The sequence below is a fragment of the Emydura macquarii genome, unplaced genomic scaffold (assembly GCF_026122565.2).
Source record: "Emydura macquarii macquarii isolate MOO-44397 ecotype Brisbane River unplaced genomic scaffold, CSIRO-AGI_Emac_v2 contig_554, whole genome shotgun sequence".
In the NCBI taxonomy this organism is placed as follows: domain Eukaryota; kingdom Metazoa; phylum Chordata; order Testudines; family Chelidae; genus Emydura; species Emydura macquarii.
Genome location: NW_027130691.1, coordinates 4,515,336 through 4,533,359, shown reverse-complemented (window position 1 = coordinate 4,533,359; position 18,024 = coordinate 4,515,336). Strand labels below are relative to the sequence as shown.

General features: G+C 40.2%; 1 protein-coding gene across 1 annotated transcript in view; it reads left to right on the top strand.

Moving 5' to 3' along the window:
• The first annotated feature begins 730 nt into the window (after positions 1-730).
• Positions 731-18,024, top strand: part of PTPN11 (protein tyrosine phosphatase non-receptor type 11) — a 37,851-nt gene continuing 20,557 nt past the window's right edge. The window contains exons 1-6 of the mRNA XM_067539496.1: positions 731-944; positions 7,489-7,611; positions 8,835-9,029; positions 10,295-10,487; positions 11,947-12,063; positions 12,650-12,763. Coding sequence (XP_067395597.1) covers positions 931-944; positions 7,489-7,611; positions 8,835-9,029; positions 10,295-10,487; positions 11,947-12,063; positions 12,650-12,763 — 756 coding nt within the window. The 5' untranslated portion in view covers positions 731-930. The remainder of the gene's footprint in view (positions 945-7,488; positions 7,612-8,834; positions 9,030-10,294; positions 10,488-11,946; positions 12,064-12,649; positions 12,764-18,024) is intronic.

Genomic DNA, 18,024 nt, shown 5'->3' with positions numbered 1-18,024 from the left:
CTACCTGGAACTTCTAAAGTAAAGTTTGTGTAAATCTGCAGAATTGGGGCTTAATTAATAATCCTGCCATGTCAACATAACAGCTCTATGCACTTTGTGCTCATCTGCATATTATGTCAAAGAATAGCTACTTCACAGAGTTGTATAAAGGTTACTTAGGGGGACAATATTGACACAATTGTAGACAAAAAAATGTACCTTCTCTTCTGTATGATCCCTAACTCTAAGTGAAAGAGATCAGAGAAAAACTAAGTCGGTTTACTCTGAACTTTTGGCAGCGTTTTGAAGATAGTAAATGTTGCTGCTTTGTCGATGGTTAGTTGTGGTTCCCCTCTCATACACTAAGGTGAATCCAGCGGGGGAGTAAACTTAGTCTTATGTTTTAAGAGGATTTATTTATTAAAAGGAGCACTGTTTGAAAAAGGATCTCGATCAGCAAACTGATTGTGTTTTTTTTTAAATAGTCATTCCAAAAATCAAGTCAAGAGCCTGGCTGTAGATCGTGTTTGTAAACGGGATTTAGACGAAAGGTACTATTTTTAGAACAACGCGTTTACACGGGACATGCGGAGCTCTCCGGAGATGCACCCAGCGGCGCACGCAGAGCTCCTCCTAGAACATCCAGCCGTCGGGGCTCGCGGACCCCCAGCGCAGAGCTCCCAGCGTATCCGTGCAGCCGACAGGCCGTGCGCGTGCGCAGCGCTCCCAGCCCCGCCCCCACCCTTGGAGGCTGGGCCGGTCGCGGACGGATGACGTCCTGGCAGGCTGCGCCGGGCTTTCTGTCTCTCTCTCCGCGGCCTGGCTGCGGCTGCTTCTCACGCTCCCCTCCGGGTCCCCGCAGGCCGCGTCCCGCCGGGGGAGGCCCCCTCCCCCCCCGTCAGAGGCCGAGATTCGGGGGGGGGACGGCAGCTGCAGGCGCCGCGGGGGAAAATGACATCGCGGAGGTGAGGCGAGGGGGGCGGGGCCCCATCTTCTCCTGGAGCCAGGGGCCCGGCGGTGGGCGGCAGAGGCTCCCCTGGGGCAGGGCAGGGCAGGGCGAGCCCCCCTCCCTGCTGCGGGCCGCTCTCCGCTGCGGTTAATGAGGGGGCAGCACCCCCCCCCCGTGTTCATTGACGTAGGCGGGGGCCCTCCCCTGTCAGGTCCCAGTTTAATTTCTGAGGGACCCGGTGTCCTGGCCCTGGCCTTCCGGGGCGGGGAGAATTATTCCCCCCAGCCGATGCCTTACGGCGGGTGCGGGTTTGGAAACGAATCACGAATCCGCTTTTCAAATGCCGAAGTGGCGGCTGATCTGTTTTGGGCGGCTGGCCCATCCCTGGGGGGTGACCACTCTGCAATCTGCTTCCAACCTACCTGCTCCACCGAGAATTAAAAAAAAAAAAAACACACCCTCAGTTAAGTCTGAGAAGTGCCAGAGGGGCAGCCCTGTTAGTCTGTGTGCAGCACAAACGTCGAGAGGCCTGTAGCGCTTTAACACATTTAATTTCTGCAGGCATAAGCTTTCGTGGGCTGCAACCCGCTTCGTCAGATGCAAGAAATAGAATTTTCTTGCATCTGACAAAGCGGGTTGCAGCCCACGAAAGCTTATGCCTGCAGAAATTAAATTTGTTACTCTTTAAAGCGCTATAGGACTCTCGTTGTTTTTAAGTTAAGTCTGAGTCTGTTGAGAAGGTGTATGCCTTTCCCCAGCTCACTTTTACTTTGTGGAAGACTTCCATTTATCCTTTGTCAGTACATTGTCCATTTGTTTTCTTTTATTGACTCTCTTTGGGCTGATAATCGATCACAAAGATTGAATTAAAGGAGCACTATTCAGATAGAAATACCATATTTAAATGTGTACCTGTATTTAATTCCATTGATTCTGAAAGCTGACAGTATTTTTAAAAATCTGATTTGCTTTACACTATTTGTTTACTTTTTGTTCCTCCGAATTTCAGTTTGTTTCATCTTGGAATGATGAAGCTAGATTGTCAATTTCATTTCAGGGTTCTCTTCCCTCCCAGCCCCATGTTATTGTGTCTGGGTCTCCAGCAGCTTGGGAAGATATTTAAAGTGGGAGGGAAGTTTTAAAATTGAAATCGGGGAGCGGGAATCTGAAATATTTCTTTTCATATCCGGTTCAGTGATCCTTTCCTAGTCCCCTTTTAAAATAAAGCCAAAAATACATGTGCATATGTTAGTTAAGTGCCCATTTTACAGTCTTTGCTCACTGTCTGATTCTTGAGAATTAGCCCCCTTCCCATTCAAAAGTTAAAATTAGAAGGAACTTGTGAGCGAGAGAGTGAACAAAGATTTGACAGATAGACAGACCAATGAGCCTATAAGTAGGAATAATTAAACTAAAAGTCACCACATTCCCTATCTGTCCAGTTGTCAGCCAAAACCCAGAAGTGCTTTAATCTGCACTGGAGTTGAAATGGAGATCAGAGTAGCCCAATCATGAAATGGAGAAACATACTGATTTTGTTTCTCTTTTCAAGATGGTATATCAATACTATGCTCCTCCCCTGCCACCCCAATTGTGCTGACTATTCAAACTCTAATCAGAAAAAAAAATACACGGGTAATGTAGTGTATGATTCAAGAATGTCCTAAATCTTCTGAGTTCTGGAAGGAGGGCTTTTGTACGGTCATACCTTGGTTCTCCAAAATATTTCTTTATTTGGAACATATTCCCTGCTGTATGTATGATACTCTTAGAAAAGGTCTTCTGCTTATCTGATTACCCCATTTGTCGTAAATGATATTTGACTATCTCATTGGTTATCTTTCCTCTAACATTTTTGCCTTATTGCAGAATACCAAGTGATCTAGAATGCTGTATGGCTGAAACTATAAAGTCACGATTGCTTTGAGGAACATTAAACCATCTATTCTTACTGTGGGCATAAATAGAATGTGCTCGTATGTATTGGGTTTTGATAGTATTACAGGCTCTTGGTCAGTTTTACACTAGGAGTAACTCCTGTGTCTACTTAGAACAGAGCTAGAAAAGGAAAGTAGAAAAAAAATCTAAAATGTATTCTATTTCCATGAAAGGAAAAAGAAGTGAAAATCCTCTATAGGGTTTATATTACTCCTGTCTGTGTCTATGCAATCCTCTCCGCTTCCCCAGTGTTGGAAAGGATGTGACCATCATGGTTAAAAAGCGCAAATGTGGTGGCAGTATGCCAAATGAAGTTATCACCGGTCCGGAACTAATTAACATAGATCCCTAACACCCCCATTTCTTTCTATTTGGGGTGGCTGACAAATGCATCTTCCTACTCAAAGCCAAAAATACAAGGATGAGAGAGCAGGAGAACCAATTACCATTAGAACAGAAGTTATAACGTGCAGTAAACTTGGTTGCTTTCCCGGCTGTACCTTTTTTGGTCCCACATCCCAGCTTTAGTGAAGATCCTCCTTTTATAATCTATTATGTGATTCCATAACCAACTTTCAAATATAAGTTATATCATGGTCCTGTCTATGCACTGAGATGTATTTTTTTTTTTTTTGCATAATTGTACATTATGTCTCTAACTAGTAATGTAGAGGCATATATATTTGTGTACTTTTAGGATCAGGTGTTGCAAGTAGTATGTGTGGAAACTCTCAGTGAAGTTAATGGAAGTTCTGCATGTGGCGTGCTTCTAGGATTGGTTCCAGGATGTTCACATTTCTGTATCTGTGCTGCTCTTTTCATATAATTATAACTAAAGTTCAATAAAATCTTCACTTAAATCCCACATACATTAAAAACTCCTGCATGGCAATGTTTTGAAGTTATTGCTTCTCATAGAAATTATATAGTGGGGTGGGATTGTGGGAAAACTAATAGATCAACCACTGTATTCCCCATTCTCTGCAGTCAGATTATTCCTTGGAGCACATTTCCTAGCGTCCAGTCCAGTCTGGTTATTAAAATCCCACGCAATGGGACTTGCACAGCTTCTCTTGGCAGACTATTCCAAAGATTAATATATGTCCCCATCAGGAAAATTGTCTTGACATTCAAGCAAAGGTTTCCTATTCTTAATTTCATCCTAGTTTTATCCCTGTGTCTCTTTGTATACCACAGAAAATTCTTCTCCTTGCGGTTTACACCTGCCAGGTACTTGTAGAGTGTTTCTGTGCTCTCCATCTAGCTGCTTAACCTAGTTGTACACATTTAGGGCCAGGTGTTCAAAGGTGCCTAAATATAAGCTGCCTTTGAAAATTGTAGTAGGTGCCTGTCTGCATCCTTTGGCACCAAAACATCTTTAAAAGTCTGGCCCTTGGTCCATTTAATCTTTCTTCATAATTCAATCCCTTTGGCCCTTGGATACTTTTTTTTGCAGGGGCATCTTGTCTGTCATCCTATTGTCATTTAATTGCTGGTCACCAGTTTGGAATAAGTATGTCTTTCATAAGCCATAGTCCACATAACACATACTATGTGCTAACCACAGATTCCTCTTTTCTAAGCAAGTGTGGTGATCGACTGGGGGCCAGAGAGGTTAAAGTTATCAGTTACTTAATTGGGTGAAAGTGGTTAGCAGACAGTCAGGTTATGTTGCTGGGCTTAGTTGGTAATGATAGTAAACCCTGTTAGTTGGACTGCCAAATTTCTCTCTCCAATTTTTCAGGGTAATTATGTTGAATACCATGCATGTACCATATATATGTTTCAAAGGAGATGAGTAAAACTAAGGTCCTGCGTGGGCTTTGAAGATCCCATGATTTTTTAGGAAGAATAGGAGTTTTCCCCAATTTTCTTAGCCAAAATGTCTCTCACTTTTGTGCTGATTGGTTACTGCCCAGAAGCAACTGCATTTCAGTGATGTTGTATTTTATAGTTTGAAGAGCTTTGGGGTCCTTCAGGATGGTGGTGGGCATTGGATAAATGTAAAATTATGTGTCAATTGTTTTTTAACTCTTATGCTGTGATAACTCAAAGTAGTTGGATTTTTACTTACATTTTCCTGGTTTGAGCTATATCCAAAGTAGTTTTTCTTAGTAACTCAGTTAAAGGTGCAATATTCTGAACTGGGTTCTCCTTGTTAGATAGGATATACACAGGTAGATTTAAAGTTCACATGTGGATTATTTCCTTCTCAAATTGCATTTGTGCACCTTTTACTTCTAACTTTCATGGATATATTAGCTAGACTGGCTATTTTGGAAGCTCTAAAAATGTCCAGCGTATTCCTTATGAACATTTTGCTGGTTAGGTAGTATGGAATATTATATTATTGGAATAATGATAAAAAGTCTTTCTCAACTTAAGCTGCCTTTCAGGAATTGCTGAACCAATCAAAAGAGCAAAGTGTCTGCCCTATATTTAAACATGCACTTGCACAGTTTTCTGTTCTGGCAGCTTACCATGAAATGCTGACTTATGTCTGGAATAATCAGAAATGTTATGTACATTTTAGGTGTAGTATTTTTATAACTGTAACAGACTAGATTGTTGCAAAGCAGCCAAGTGTCCATATTGCTCTGATGTTTTGCTTTACCCAGGGAAAAACTCACTGGGTTTTTCAAGAGCAGTGGATTCTGTTTCTTTCTCTCAATATGCTGTTCAAATCTATAATGAAAGTGCGTATGTCCACAGGTGCCTGATTTATAGCAGTTACAAAAATAATTAAGTCCTTCAATTGTCTAAGAAGACTTTAATTTCAAGAATTGAAGACTAAGAAAGTAGTCTGGCAAAGCCACTGCAGTCAAATTGTCACACACTATTTCACTAGCATTTTGCATTTCTGTGACAATATTTTGTTCTGTGTTCTGTCTTGGCCATCTCGGTGGCAGTGGAGACAGTCTTGCTTTTAGTTTCCCAGCTTTTAAAACATGTCTGGTTAAACTGGGAACTCCCCTCATACATCAACTTGGGTATTGTTTCTCAATTGCCCCATTTGTACCATGGGAATCAGATTCATATTTTGGTCTAAAAGATAATTGAAATAGTAGATATTTACAGCTATAGTTAAGGTTGCAAACCAGTTTCTATTGTAAATTTCTGGAACACTTTTATTTTGGTAGATATTTTTCCATGTTCAGTCTCTGTGTGAAGGTGAACTCATTCAAAAAGGTTTTTTAGTATTAGCTCTGTTTCTGAATTTTGCGGAAAGGGGATGATATCATTAGTATGTGTGCAACTTTCATGTGTCTTAATATACATGTCTGCATTGATTCAACTTCCAACCTGTATTTCCCTAGGTCAGCTCCTTGTGAGAGAGCATCCTTGGGCCTATATAGGGAGGCTGTGATGGAGAGGCTTAATGTTACTCTGGACAAGGGAGATAATGGCTAGCAAGAGCTGATGCAAACCTCAAATTTTCTGTTCATTGATTGAATGGATAGTGTAATAATCCCAATCTCTTCTTGGTTCACAAAGTATGTCCCTGGAGATCATTTCCAGTTACTTAAATGCGTGGGTGGTAGAGCTGCTGGGCTATCTTATTGTTGCATTACTTCTGTACTGCAGCAGAGGAGTAAAATTGTGCAACGATATGGAAAACGTGGACTTGTTAATTAAATCACTAAGAATAAGTCTGCTGAAATGTAATGCCATAGGTGTTGAGGCTGAACTCTTTAGTTATAGATATAGGCCATATATGGCTCCCCTTCAGTATGGTGCACTGATTTAGTCATTCAGGAGGCTGCCTGTGGGTGGTGAAAACCAATATGAAGTTCCTCTGAGTTTTGTATTTTAAGAGTGTGATATTTTAGGACCACAGGAATTGACATACCGGATCAGAGCATTGCTCCATTTAGTCAGGTAGCCAGCCTCTGACAGTGACCAGTACCAGATGCTTCAGAGGAAGGTGCATTTTGGACAATTGTGGAGTAACTTGTCCACAAGAGAAGTTTTCTTCCTGACCCCCCCATCAGTCGGTGATCGATTTATGCCCTGAAGCATGAGGTTTTGTTTCATTTTACTTTTTAATAAAACTGTCTTAATGTTACTTTGCATGTTTTCAGTATTCTTATGTGTGTCTAATTTTTTCTTCAGTCCTATTAAACTTTAGGCCTCAATGAAATCCAGCAGCATTGAATTCCACAATTTGAATGTGGGTGGTGGTAGTGGGGAGTGCGTGTCTTTTTGTTAAGTATTTGCTCTTATTTATTGTCTTTCAGTTTAATTGAATGTGCCTTTGCTGTTGTGTTATGAGAGGATAAATACAAATGCCCGACTTACCTTCTTTATGTACCGTTTGTTTTATGTACCTTTTATTATGTCTCCTCTGAACTAAACAGTTTTCAGTGGTGTGGCTATAGTACTTTCACTTATGTAACATTTCTTACTAGAGGATCTCAGTGATATCTAGAATAAAACATACTTTTAACTGGTGATATGAAAAGTATGTTAGAAGTAAATTGATGTTTTTTTGAGATGAGTTTTTTTCAAAGCATAACAATAAAATTCTTTTAAATCCAATATTGCATCCAGTGTGTGGCAATGTTGCATCATCTAAAGAAATACTCTGGTTTTAAATTATTTTTCTTCTTTATCCTGTGTAGATGGTTTCACCCAAATATCACTGGAGTGGAGGCAGAAAATTTATTGCTGACAAGAGGCGTTGATGGCAGCTTTCTGGCCCGGCCAAGTAAAAGTAACCCGGGAGATTTTACGCTTTCTGTTCGGTGAGTTAAATCTTTGGGAGGCTCTCCTCTTAATACCCTCTCAGCCCAAACATACAGAAGTCTCTAATTGCCATTGTTCTGTAGATTGTAACCCTGCTTGGGCAGGGAGATGAGACTTTTGTAATCTACAAGTTCTTCTCCATTTCTAACTTCTGAATCTGTTAGGTTGATTTTTTTAACACATTCTTCTGCATAGGAACCCAAATGTCTTTGGTTTTCCAAGTTGTGCACAGCTTGTAAGGCTATGGATCCTGGCTCTGCAGTGAGCCAGGAAGTTAGAGGTGAAATGGCAGCCAGTTCGTAATCTCTCCGCTTCCCTACCCTTTTAAAAAAATCCATTAGGTTCCTGTCCAAAAAAGTATCAGAGATGACCGCGTTAGAGAGATCATGCGCATGAGATCTGTGCTCCTTTATTCTGCATTCTGGCTTCACTTCTTCACTTCATCATCCCACTGTTAGCTACATTGATAGCACTTAAAAACTTGCTGGGTACCTTAGACAAGTATTTGCAGTTAAGTGGCCTTGTTATTTGCAATATAACTTCGTGCCAAAAATGTGTTTAGCACCGTACACCACAGCATGCAAATAAAGATAATCTTTGCCCCATGGAGCTCACCCCCTAAAAAACCCATATAAGAAAGGGCTCATGGGGAGAATCCAGAGGAGGGAATGACATAATTTTGGCATGCGGGGCTCACAACACAGGGCTAAAAACAGCAGTGTAGACTTTCGGGCTCTGAAACTCAGGGAGGGGGAGGGTCTCCGAACATCTATACTATTGTTTTTAGCCCCCTAGTGTGAGTCCCACAAGCCTGAGTCACTTGACCCTAGCTCTGGGACTTGCTGCCATGGGTGGTCTTTTGCAATGTAGATGGTCCCTGTGGAACCATGAAGACTATTTTGGTTCAGTGGCGCCATTAAATAATAAAAAAAGCCTTATTCCTGTACTAATTGTTAAACAACCATGGCCTCTTTTAACCCTTGATGTTGTTTCATTGCCCCGCTATTAGATGTATAGTTGCTTCACTCACAGTGCTCAGTAATTTAGCTATGCTGCAATTATTCTGCTGGAAGGTGACTGACGGAGAGATAAGGCTGACCTACTAAAATTTCCAAGCTAGTAGACTGGAATACTTTAAAGTGATTGGTTTGAAATTGGCTAACTTGTGTAAGTTGCTTTTTTCTTTTTTTTCTTTTTTGTGTATGTGTGTAATAAACATTAGGCGAAATGGAGCTGTCACCCACATCAAGATCCAGAACACTGGAGATTACTACGACCTTTATGGAGGAGAGAAATTTGCCACATTGGCTGAGTTAGTCCAGTATTACATGGAACACCATGGGCAGCTCAAAGAAAAGAATGGAGATGTAATAGAGTTAAAATATCCACTGAACTGTGCTGATCCTACATCTGAAAGGTTAGAGAGATAAGTAGCAGTGAAAAACATGAAGGCGCCCTTTCACCTTTCCACATAGGAATGTAATTCCTGTTAATGTTAAGGATCTACTTTTATTCAATATAAGTAAACGTGGCAGTATCTTACCTTGCAAGTTGTCCAACTGATTTCTGTGGCACTACTGGCAAAATAAGCTACTACTTAACTTGAACAAGGGTGGGAGAATCTGGACTGAAGAGAACAGGCCCTATAACTTTTTAATTGTCTCCCATGCATATTGCAGTAACTGAAACAAAAAGAAAGTAAAATACTCAACTCATTTTCCGATCCTTTTTGGAAAATTTCTTTGTTTGCAAAAGCTTTAGAAAGCGTTAGAAAATTATTTGTGTTACTGCAGTGACTTCACTATGTATTTCAGAGCATAATTTTATTCTAGTAACACTGTATTGTATGTGGGTTTAAAAAAGCAAAAGTCAAATGCAAATATACAGATTGCTCAGACTTGAGATTTTTAACAAGACAGCAATGATCAGTAGGATCTCAGACTTTGAATACTTACTAAGGAAGTACAGCATAGGAACTCTTCAGAAATAAATGTAGTTAGTTCTCTTTGGAAACTGGAATTGGTTAGTCTTGACCAATTATTCAGCATTACAGTGTGTAGAAGGCCGTTTATTCTCAGAAGTGAAAAAACAAGGAAAAATAGTAGAACCGTTCCCTCATAAAACCTGATGAAATTGTATTCCATAGTATGTAAGGAAAACTTTCTGTAAACGTAAGAGCACTGAAATCATGCATGCACATAGATGAGCAGTGGCAAAAAATACATGAGAGAAATTGAGGTGTTTAACTGTAGTAACTGAAATTTTATTAGAACCACTTCAGTTCTTGAAGACTTTTCTCTTGGGATTTCTTTCTCATGATATGTATTGATTTTTATTAAGCAATGCTGGCATTCTTCCAAGGATTAAATGCATAAGAATTCAAATATCTTGATCAGTTTTCAGTGTATGAAAGTTGTGTTTTGAGAATTATTTTGTGCATGTTTTATTACTTCTGAAGTATTTCTGTACATGCACATGCATGCACACACTCAGTTCATATTTTTTCTAGGTCTGTACTTTGCCAGATATTTTGCATACCTTTAGCAACACTTCTGGCCATTCAGACCTTCAGTTTAGTATGAACATTTTAGCTTGTTACAGCTGTTTAAAGCAGATGGACTCAGTCAGGATACAGTGATGAGAAGGGTGACTATATTTATTTTTATTTATTGTAAATTTAAGGTGGTTTCATGGGCACCTTTCTGGAAAAGAAGCTGAAAAGTTATTAACAGAAAAAGGAAAACATGGAAGCTTCCTTGTGCGAGAGAGTCAAAGCCACCCAGGAGACTTTGTTCTTTCAGTCCGGACAGGAGATGATAAAGGCGAGAGTAATGATGGGAAATCGAAAGTGACACATGTCATGATTCGATGCCAGGTATGACAAAGCACAAACTTCTTGATTTTTAAAAGCATTTTTCCTGGTTTGCATGCTTATTCTGTCAGGAGGGGATTTATAGACTTCTCAATACAAATCAGTCCACTGCTTTTGGTCAGATGGTGCTGTATGTGCAGCATATTGTTTGTTTGCTCAAATTGACTGCTTTGCTAATTTCAAGAATTCCATTAGCATTTTGTTTTTCTGACTGAATCATGCCGTAACATACCTATATTGCTGAAGAGCTTTTAAAAGGTTTACCTTTAATTGCATCAAAAGTCTGTCTCAAAGTCTCTGCTGATGTAGCCTTTCACATTCATGTATCTCTTAAGCTTGTTGCAGTCTTGTAATATATCTGGGACTTCATTCAGGTGTGTGTGTGTTGTTGTTTTTTTTGTTTTGATCTGTATTATAGAGGCTGATTATTTTCTTTTTCACTTTCTTTCCATAATAACAATCAAAATACAGTAAATATTTAATCTAAAGAATCCTTGTCCTACAGTTTAAACTTCAGGTAGGGTAGTTTGCCTTTTACTAAAGCATGTGTTTAAATGATCTGGTGCCAGGACTAATTCTTGATGGCTATTTTTACTCTCAAAACGTTCTAATATGTGCACAAGTATTGCTGTTAAAGGCTGAAATCTGTTGAAAGTACTTTAATCCACTTCTTGTCATACCTTTGTTTTGCCTTTATTTAAAAAACAAAACAAAACAAAAAACGCCACCAATAACCTCCCCACACTCCCAGTATAGAGAAATTAGGAATTTGGGATAGAAATGGGGCAACTGAATGAGAGTGCCAGCTAGAGATTTCTGTTTTTGTGTTTTTTGGCTGTGCAGTCAATAAAGGCTATCCAAATTTCAAGGTAACTTCCTGCCTTTATCTTTATGTACATTTAGCCATTTTAACACGTTTAATTATTTGGGTTTATGAAAGTTTGTGAAGTAAAGTTTATTGTTAGAGTACTCCTCCATGCCCTCAACTGATCTGTTGCTAACCTCAGAGATGCTACTGGTAGATGAGATAGTAACTCTATATTGTTGATTCACTTATAAAACGAGGGTCACAGTAGCAATACCGGTGTTCCAGGACCCAATGGTAAATTCTGTTGTGTTTTTGTTTTGATTTATTCACAAGTTCACTTCTGATTGTATCCCTCAAGTATTCTCCGTCAGCTGCGTATCAGATAGGGAGGTGCACTGTTACCCTAAAAAAGGCAGGTAAAATTAAAATTTTCTAAGCAGAAATGTATTGCAACTTTTCAGTGGGATATGGTCCTACAGAGTCATCTTTTATCATTTCAGTATGGAAAGATGGGGTGGTTAAATAGGTTTTAATACACATTTAAGGGATCTTGTGGTTGGTTGAAGGTTTTAAAGAGGATCCTAATGCAGACTTTATTTTGATTATTGTGTACATTGCTATGAATGAGCTCATTCTGAATATCTTTCTTGGAAGGAGCTGAAATATGATGTTGGTGGAGGGGAGAAGTTTGATTCCCTGACAGATCTGGTGGAACATTATAAGAAAAACCCCATGGTAGAAACTCTGGGCACAGTACTACAGCTCAAGCAGGTGAGCTTAGTAAATGGTAGAACTTTGACCATAAATGTTAAATTAACTTCAGGATATGGGGGTTATGAGGGGGGTGGGGTGGGGTGGAGAGGCAGCTCAACTTTTTTTTTTTTTTTTTTTTTAAACATTCTGTCAGATGTTGGAATTTAAACATCCTCTCTTAAAACTACATCTTAATCTTTCAGGGAGGCCTAATGATTGGATTTAAGATGGGATTTAAGTTGGTATAGTATTTTAGCTACCCATAGAGGAGCTAATTCTCCATATCTGGCATATCTAGAACTCCCAGTGACTTCTCTAGGAATTCTGGGTCTACAAGGATTTTAAAATCTGGTCCAAAGATGAAGGGGAGAAACAGCTTAAGGCACTGAAACTAGAACCATGAAACTGTTACACATGAATCTGATGTATTTTAAATGAATGGGCTTCAAAATATGGAGTGACGTCTGGGTCCTAAAACTCTGAGTGGTACCTACCTACAACATATTTAATACAGGAGATCTGTGTAAACTAGCTTCTTCCTGTTCTTATTGCTGTTGCTTATTGTTTAATATTGTGTTTAATATAAAATAACTTTCTTGATTAGCCCCTGAATACAACCCGTATTAATGCTGCAGAGATTGAAAGCCGGGTGCGAGAACTAAGCAAGCTGGCGGAGACCACAGATAAAGTCAAGCAAGGCTTCTGGGAAGAATTTGAGGTAATTCAAATGTTTCAAACATAAAGCAGGTGTGTCACCGTGATAGAACTATAGTTTTACCACTGTTTCCTGACAGATTAGGGGTCCCCTGCCCCTCAAAATTTTATTCTTGCTCTCCACTCCTGTGCCAGATACTGCACCTTCTCCAGTTTGCCAGTTCCATTCATGTGTCGGCCAAAGAGGAGTGCTTGAAAGGTGTCTCATTTCTTTTAACCTAAGGGCTGAGGAAGCTCTTCCTCAATGCTGGTTCTGTATTTGAGTATTCCCCCTGTTTTGAGCTGGTGTTGTGCCAGGCTAAGGAAGATGCTGCTTAGCTGGGATTTTGGCACTAACTCCCCGTCGTCTTTCAGTGGGAATTCTCATAGGCTCTTTCGAAAATCCCAGAGGATAATAATTTTGCATTTCTCTAATTCTTCTCATGAGAGGATTTCAAATTATTTTCCAAAAAAGTTAAGCCTTGTGGCATCCTTGTGCGGTAGGTAAGCTGTTATCCTTGTTTTTTCTGATGGGTACAGAGAGGCAGAGGTATTCTAGCATGTCAGAAGATAGGAGTCCTGATTACCAGTGCCCCGCTCTAACTACTAGATGTCACTCACTTCCTTACAAGTGAAGTACAAACTAATTTGGCATTAGGTGGCTGGTTAGCAACTGCACCTGGTGTAATAGTCAAAATAGTGACTTTCATTTATGCTTTTATAAGATTTGACTGTGATTTTCAGAGGAGCCTATGGGAGCCCCACTCTTTTATTGACATTTGGCAGGATTTGGTCATCTGGTCTACACTAGAAAATTAGGTGAGTTTAACTGTGTTGGTCAGGGGAAAATCCACATCCCCTGAGCAGCGTAAAGCCGATTTTAAGTCCTTTGTAGATAGCACTAGCTCAACAGAAGAATTCTTCCATTGACCTAGCTAGTGTCTGTTGGCCATCGGAGCAGGTAGTGTCTACACTGAAGCGCTGCTGCAGCTGTAGTGTTTTAAATGTAGACAAGCCCTAACTCTCTTAGAGCTTGTCTACACAAACATTTAATTTGCCAGATGCTGGGGCGTGAATCTACCCTGCACTAGCTTGCCATGGACCGTCTGTCTGTGTGGACCCTGCTGTCACACATTAATAGTTTGTTCGTGCACTTTGATCTACTCCCATTTCAAAGAGGACTAGATTAAAGTACATTAAAGTGCTGTCCCTACTAGTCTGTGGCTGGCCGGTGTAGGGTAGAATCATTCCCCAGCTTGCCATCAGCTAAGTGTTCATGTAGATGAACCTTTTGGCTCTTTATTTTTTGAAAATCCCAGCTTTTCTCTTCTAGAATAACTACACTTTGCATGGAGAACATTGAATGGAGTTGTTCCACAAGAAAACTCTTTACTTAAATTGCCAGTTAATTTTAAAATATTTTTTTAAAACCAGACTTGATGGCAGTTTCTAGGGGTTTAGATAGAAGACTGCATTATTTTTACAATTCTGTGGTGTTACACTATACAGTTAGACTTAAAGCAGCTTAAGTTGACCAAATTTTGTTAGTGTGCACACTACAGCCTTGTCCTGCCAATGTAAGTGCCCTACTACACCGACATAATTCCATCTCCAGGATAGGCGTAAGACTTGTGTCCCTGTAGTTAGGTTGAGACAGTGTCTGTGTAGACACTGTGTTACTCACATAGGCTGTTGACTGTCTTGTCAATTTCATGGCGAAATTGACGAGAGAGCTGGGCAGCTAGCAGCCAGGCTGCTGTCCAGAGGCTCCCTGCTCAGGGAGGCAAGAAGCCTGGGCGGCTGAAGCTGAAAGCCAGGGTGGGGGCAGCTGGGCTCCCGCTGTGTGGAAGGCTCTCAGCTCACCACACTGCTCCTCTTCAGTTGGTGGAAGCGCCCCTGGGAAGGACACGCACAGACAGAAGGAGGGTAGTGTGGACATGGGCCACTGCAGTAATCACTGTGGTGGCTGTAAGTCGACTTAACGTAGGTTGGCTTGGGGCTGTAGTGTAGACATGCTCGTAGTCAATACATATTTGTTAGGCATAAGGCATACCGTGCTAATATTGTATTACATCCAGCATGTGGGCAGTTAACTGAATTATATAATGTCTTTCCCACAATTCTGTCCACTTTGCTCACTTATGTCAAGAGATGTATATCCCACAATACTCTGCAAAGCTAAATGTAGCTTTTGGCATTAGCAAATATAAAGCCTGTCAAAAGCAAGATATATTTGTTCTATGTCCTAGTACAGGTGCCTTCATAGGCAACTCGTTTAAAATGTGCTATCTAAAGAAGACATAAGGAAATGTATAGAACAACAAATTAAGGAACTGGTACAAATTGGTAGGGTGGATCTTAGGTGACCTATAAAGTGCTTTCGAATTTGTAAGCGACTGTGCTATAAATATAAGGTCTGGAGGGTGTATTTCAAAGCACAACTATTGTGGAAGGTCACCTGAACAGTGCTGTGAGAAACTGCTTCCCAAAAGGATTGGTATTTGTATTAACTCTCTCCTTTCTATACTGTACTGCTATTGACTTTAACATAAATCAGCTAAATTTGGTTATATGGTCTCAAACATTTTTCATAACGAACCACAAATGTAGTCAAGCAGTTGACTGTGCGTTTTGAGCAACAGTGGTCTTGTAAAAATAGCACCCAGGGTAATTTTTCACAGAATTCAACTCGCTAGAAATTTCAGAAAAATCCATAAATGTGAGCATAAGGTTTTCACTTAAGTGATTATGTTCAGTAATAAAAAAAACTTGTACCTGAGCCTGTGCCTAGAAAACATTAGTAAAATTTTCCAAAAATAGCTTGTTGTTTTTTCAGTGTTCCTTCGGGTGGTATTAAGAAATGGGTGTATGAATATTAATATGGCTACAAATGGGGAAAAGAATCAATTTAAAAGCTAGCCCATTAAGTTTTTTATATTAAACCCTTTTAAACTAAGGGGAAAGAAATAAGCAGAAAACAAAACTCCCTCAGTGTGCTGATCAGGGCAGGGTGGTGAGGGATAACTGGTCAATTATTTATATAAAACACTCTCTCTTGCCCTTGAATTAATTGTTTCTTTGACATGCACATTTTGGGAATGCTAAAATAAAACTATTGCAGAGAAGGGACTCTTTGAGCCATTTTCCAGGTTAATTTTAAATAGTGTTGGGGTGACAACAGTATAATCTGTATATTTTCCTAGAATAATCACTTAGGGATTTATTATTATTTTGTTTGGGTGCAACCTTCCATCTGGATCTAGTGTTACCACCATGTTACTGGTGTTACTGACCAGAAGGAGAATAAGGGGGCACCACCTCCCCTCCATGCAATGTTGTACATACCTTTTAATAGCAGCTGGTGCTGTTTTCTTCCTTTTTAAAAAAAACCCCAAACTATTGATCTGAGAGTGCTTCCCTATACTTAAATTACCAGTTTCAATAGTATTCTCCATTTCTTTTCCTCAAATGAAGAAATGTTAAGTACAACCACTTTATGCTGCATTCCAAACTACAGTGAGATACTTCTGGCTCCAAAACCTTATCTACCACTGGAGTGATTCAGGAACAAAGAGGAAAAGAGTAAAGATGATGGCCTGTTTTAAAGGCCCTGGCTTAAATATGGTGAAATGATTACCATAAGACAGGTTTATATTGAAGAACGTCCTTAACTGATTCTGGAATATATATTATACCACCAGCAGATGGAGACAAGAAATCAAGGAATCCTGAGATGTCAGCTTTACTTTATAAAGGGGCTGGTTTTGGCTACACAGGGCTGTTCGAAAAACTTCTTGAACACTGGTGGGGTTTGGAGGTGGGGAGAATAACTACAGTTACTCAGATAATGAGTAAATATTTGCAAATGTATTTATTAGCTGAATAAACTCCTCATGATGATGATTCAGCTAGCTGGGTTTCATGGGAGTATTAAACAAATGAAAAGCACAAAGGAGCCTCACTAGCAGAGGTAGGAAATCGCTCACTCACCAACATGAGAGTGAAATAAACACTTGAGGCATCTTGGTCTTGATCAGAAAAAGACGAAAACAGTTTCTAGTCTCCGTTCTGTCAGAGTTGAGCCTCTCCTTTTCCCCAAATTCTCTGCCCTCTGAGGTCTCTTAACAGAATTATCTCAGCTGATCTCTGTCATGATGGACTGTAGAGAGAGAGGAGGCAGCCTTGGATTATTAGGGCCCAGGAGATATAAGGGTCCGTGCATCAAAGGCAGCACCTTAAATTGCACCCTGAATCAAACTAGCATCCATTGGCTTCCACACAGAACAGGCAAATATGCTCCACATAGTTAATGGCAAACGGTCAGCAGGCAGCCACGTTCTGGGCTAGCTAAAGTTTCCACATGGAGGTGAACAAGAGCCTGTATGCAGAGACCGTGGTCAGTGGTATACTTTAATAGCTGCCATTTTGAGGCACTTAAAACGGTGTTGCACGTGACAGCTATGTGACTCTAGTTTGAACCCACAATAAATGTGTCTTTCAAACTGGCTGCTGGACAAAAACGAGTGTTGCAGTTAGCATCCTTTCCCAGTGACTGTGAGTTTACCCTGCCAATAGTCAGACTTTTTTCACTAGCAAAGGGTCCCAAAGCTATTCTTGATTTCTCTTCCCTTTTTGTTGTTGGTGCTGGTTGATGAAACGATTTTGAAGGTGGCATGTGGATTAATATGTAGCTGCCCAGGAATGGAAGAGACTAGTTTCCACCCATGGTGTGCCAACATCAGCACGGGAAGGATATAATGTAATGTAATCCAGAGGGCAAAGCATTCCCATCCAGTGCCCTTCTGAATATATTGTAGATTCATCTATGTAAACACTGAGCTAGCACTGTAAATTTACCTCTTGTTTCACCTTCTGGCTTGGACTGAGATGATTTGTGGCCTGGTGGAGTGCTGAAAAAAACCCCTCATATTGTAGCTGATTCATTGTGGCTGGCCCTTGGAGAAATGGGGCAGATAAATGCTCTGACTTTCCTGAATACACATATTTACCGGGAAGCCAAAAACTTATGAAAGGGGGGAAAAGTTATAAAAACAGAAAATCTTTATTATGAGATATTTTATCCCTTCGTCCTTTCACCTTCACTGCATTTTGGAAATTGCTACATCAATCCTAAATTTCCCTTTACAGTGTCATATGGTGGTCTCTGAAATGAAGCCATCTCATAAAATGTTAAAGTTGCTCTTAATTCAGGTCTGACAGCCATGAGTCATCTATCTCTGTGGAAGACTCCAGGATGTCCATGAAACTCTGCATGTGCCATTTATG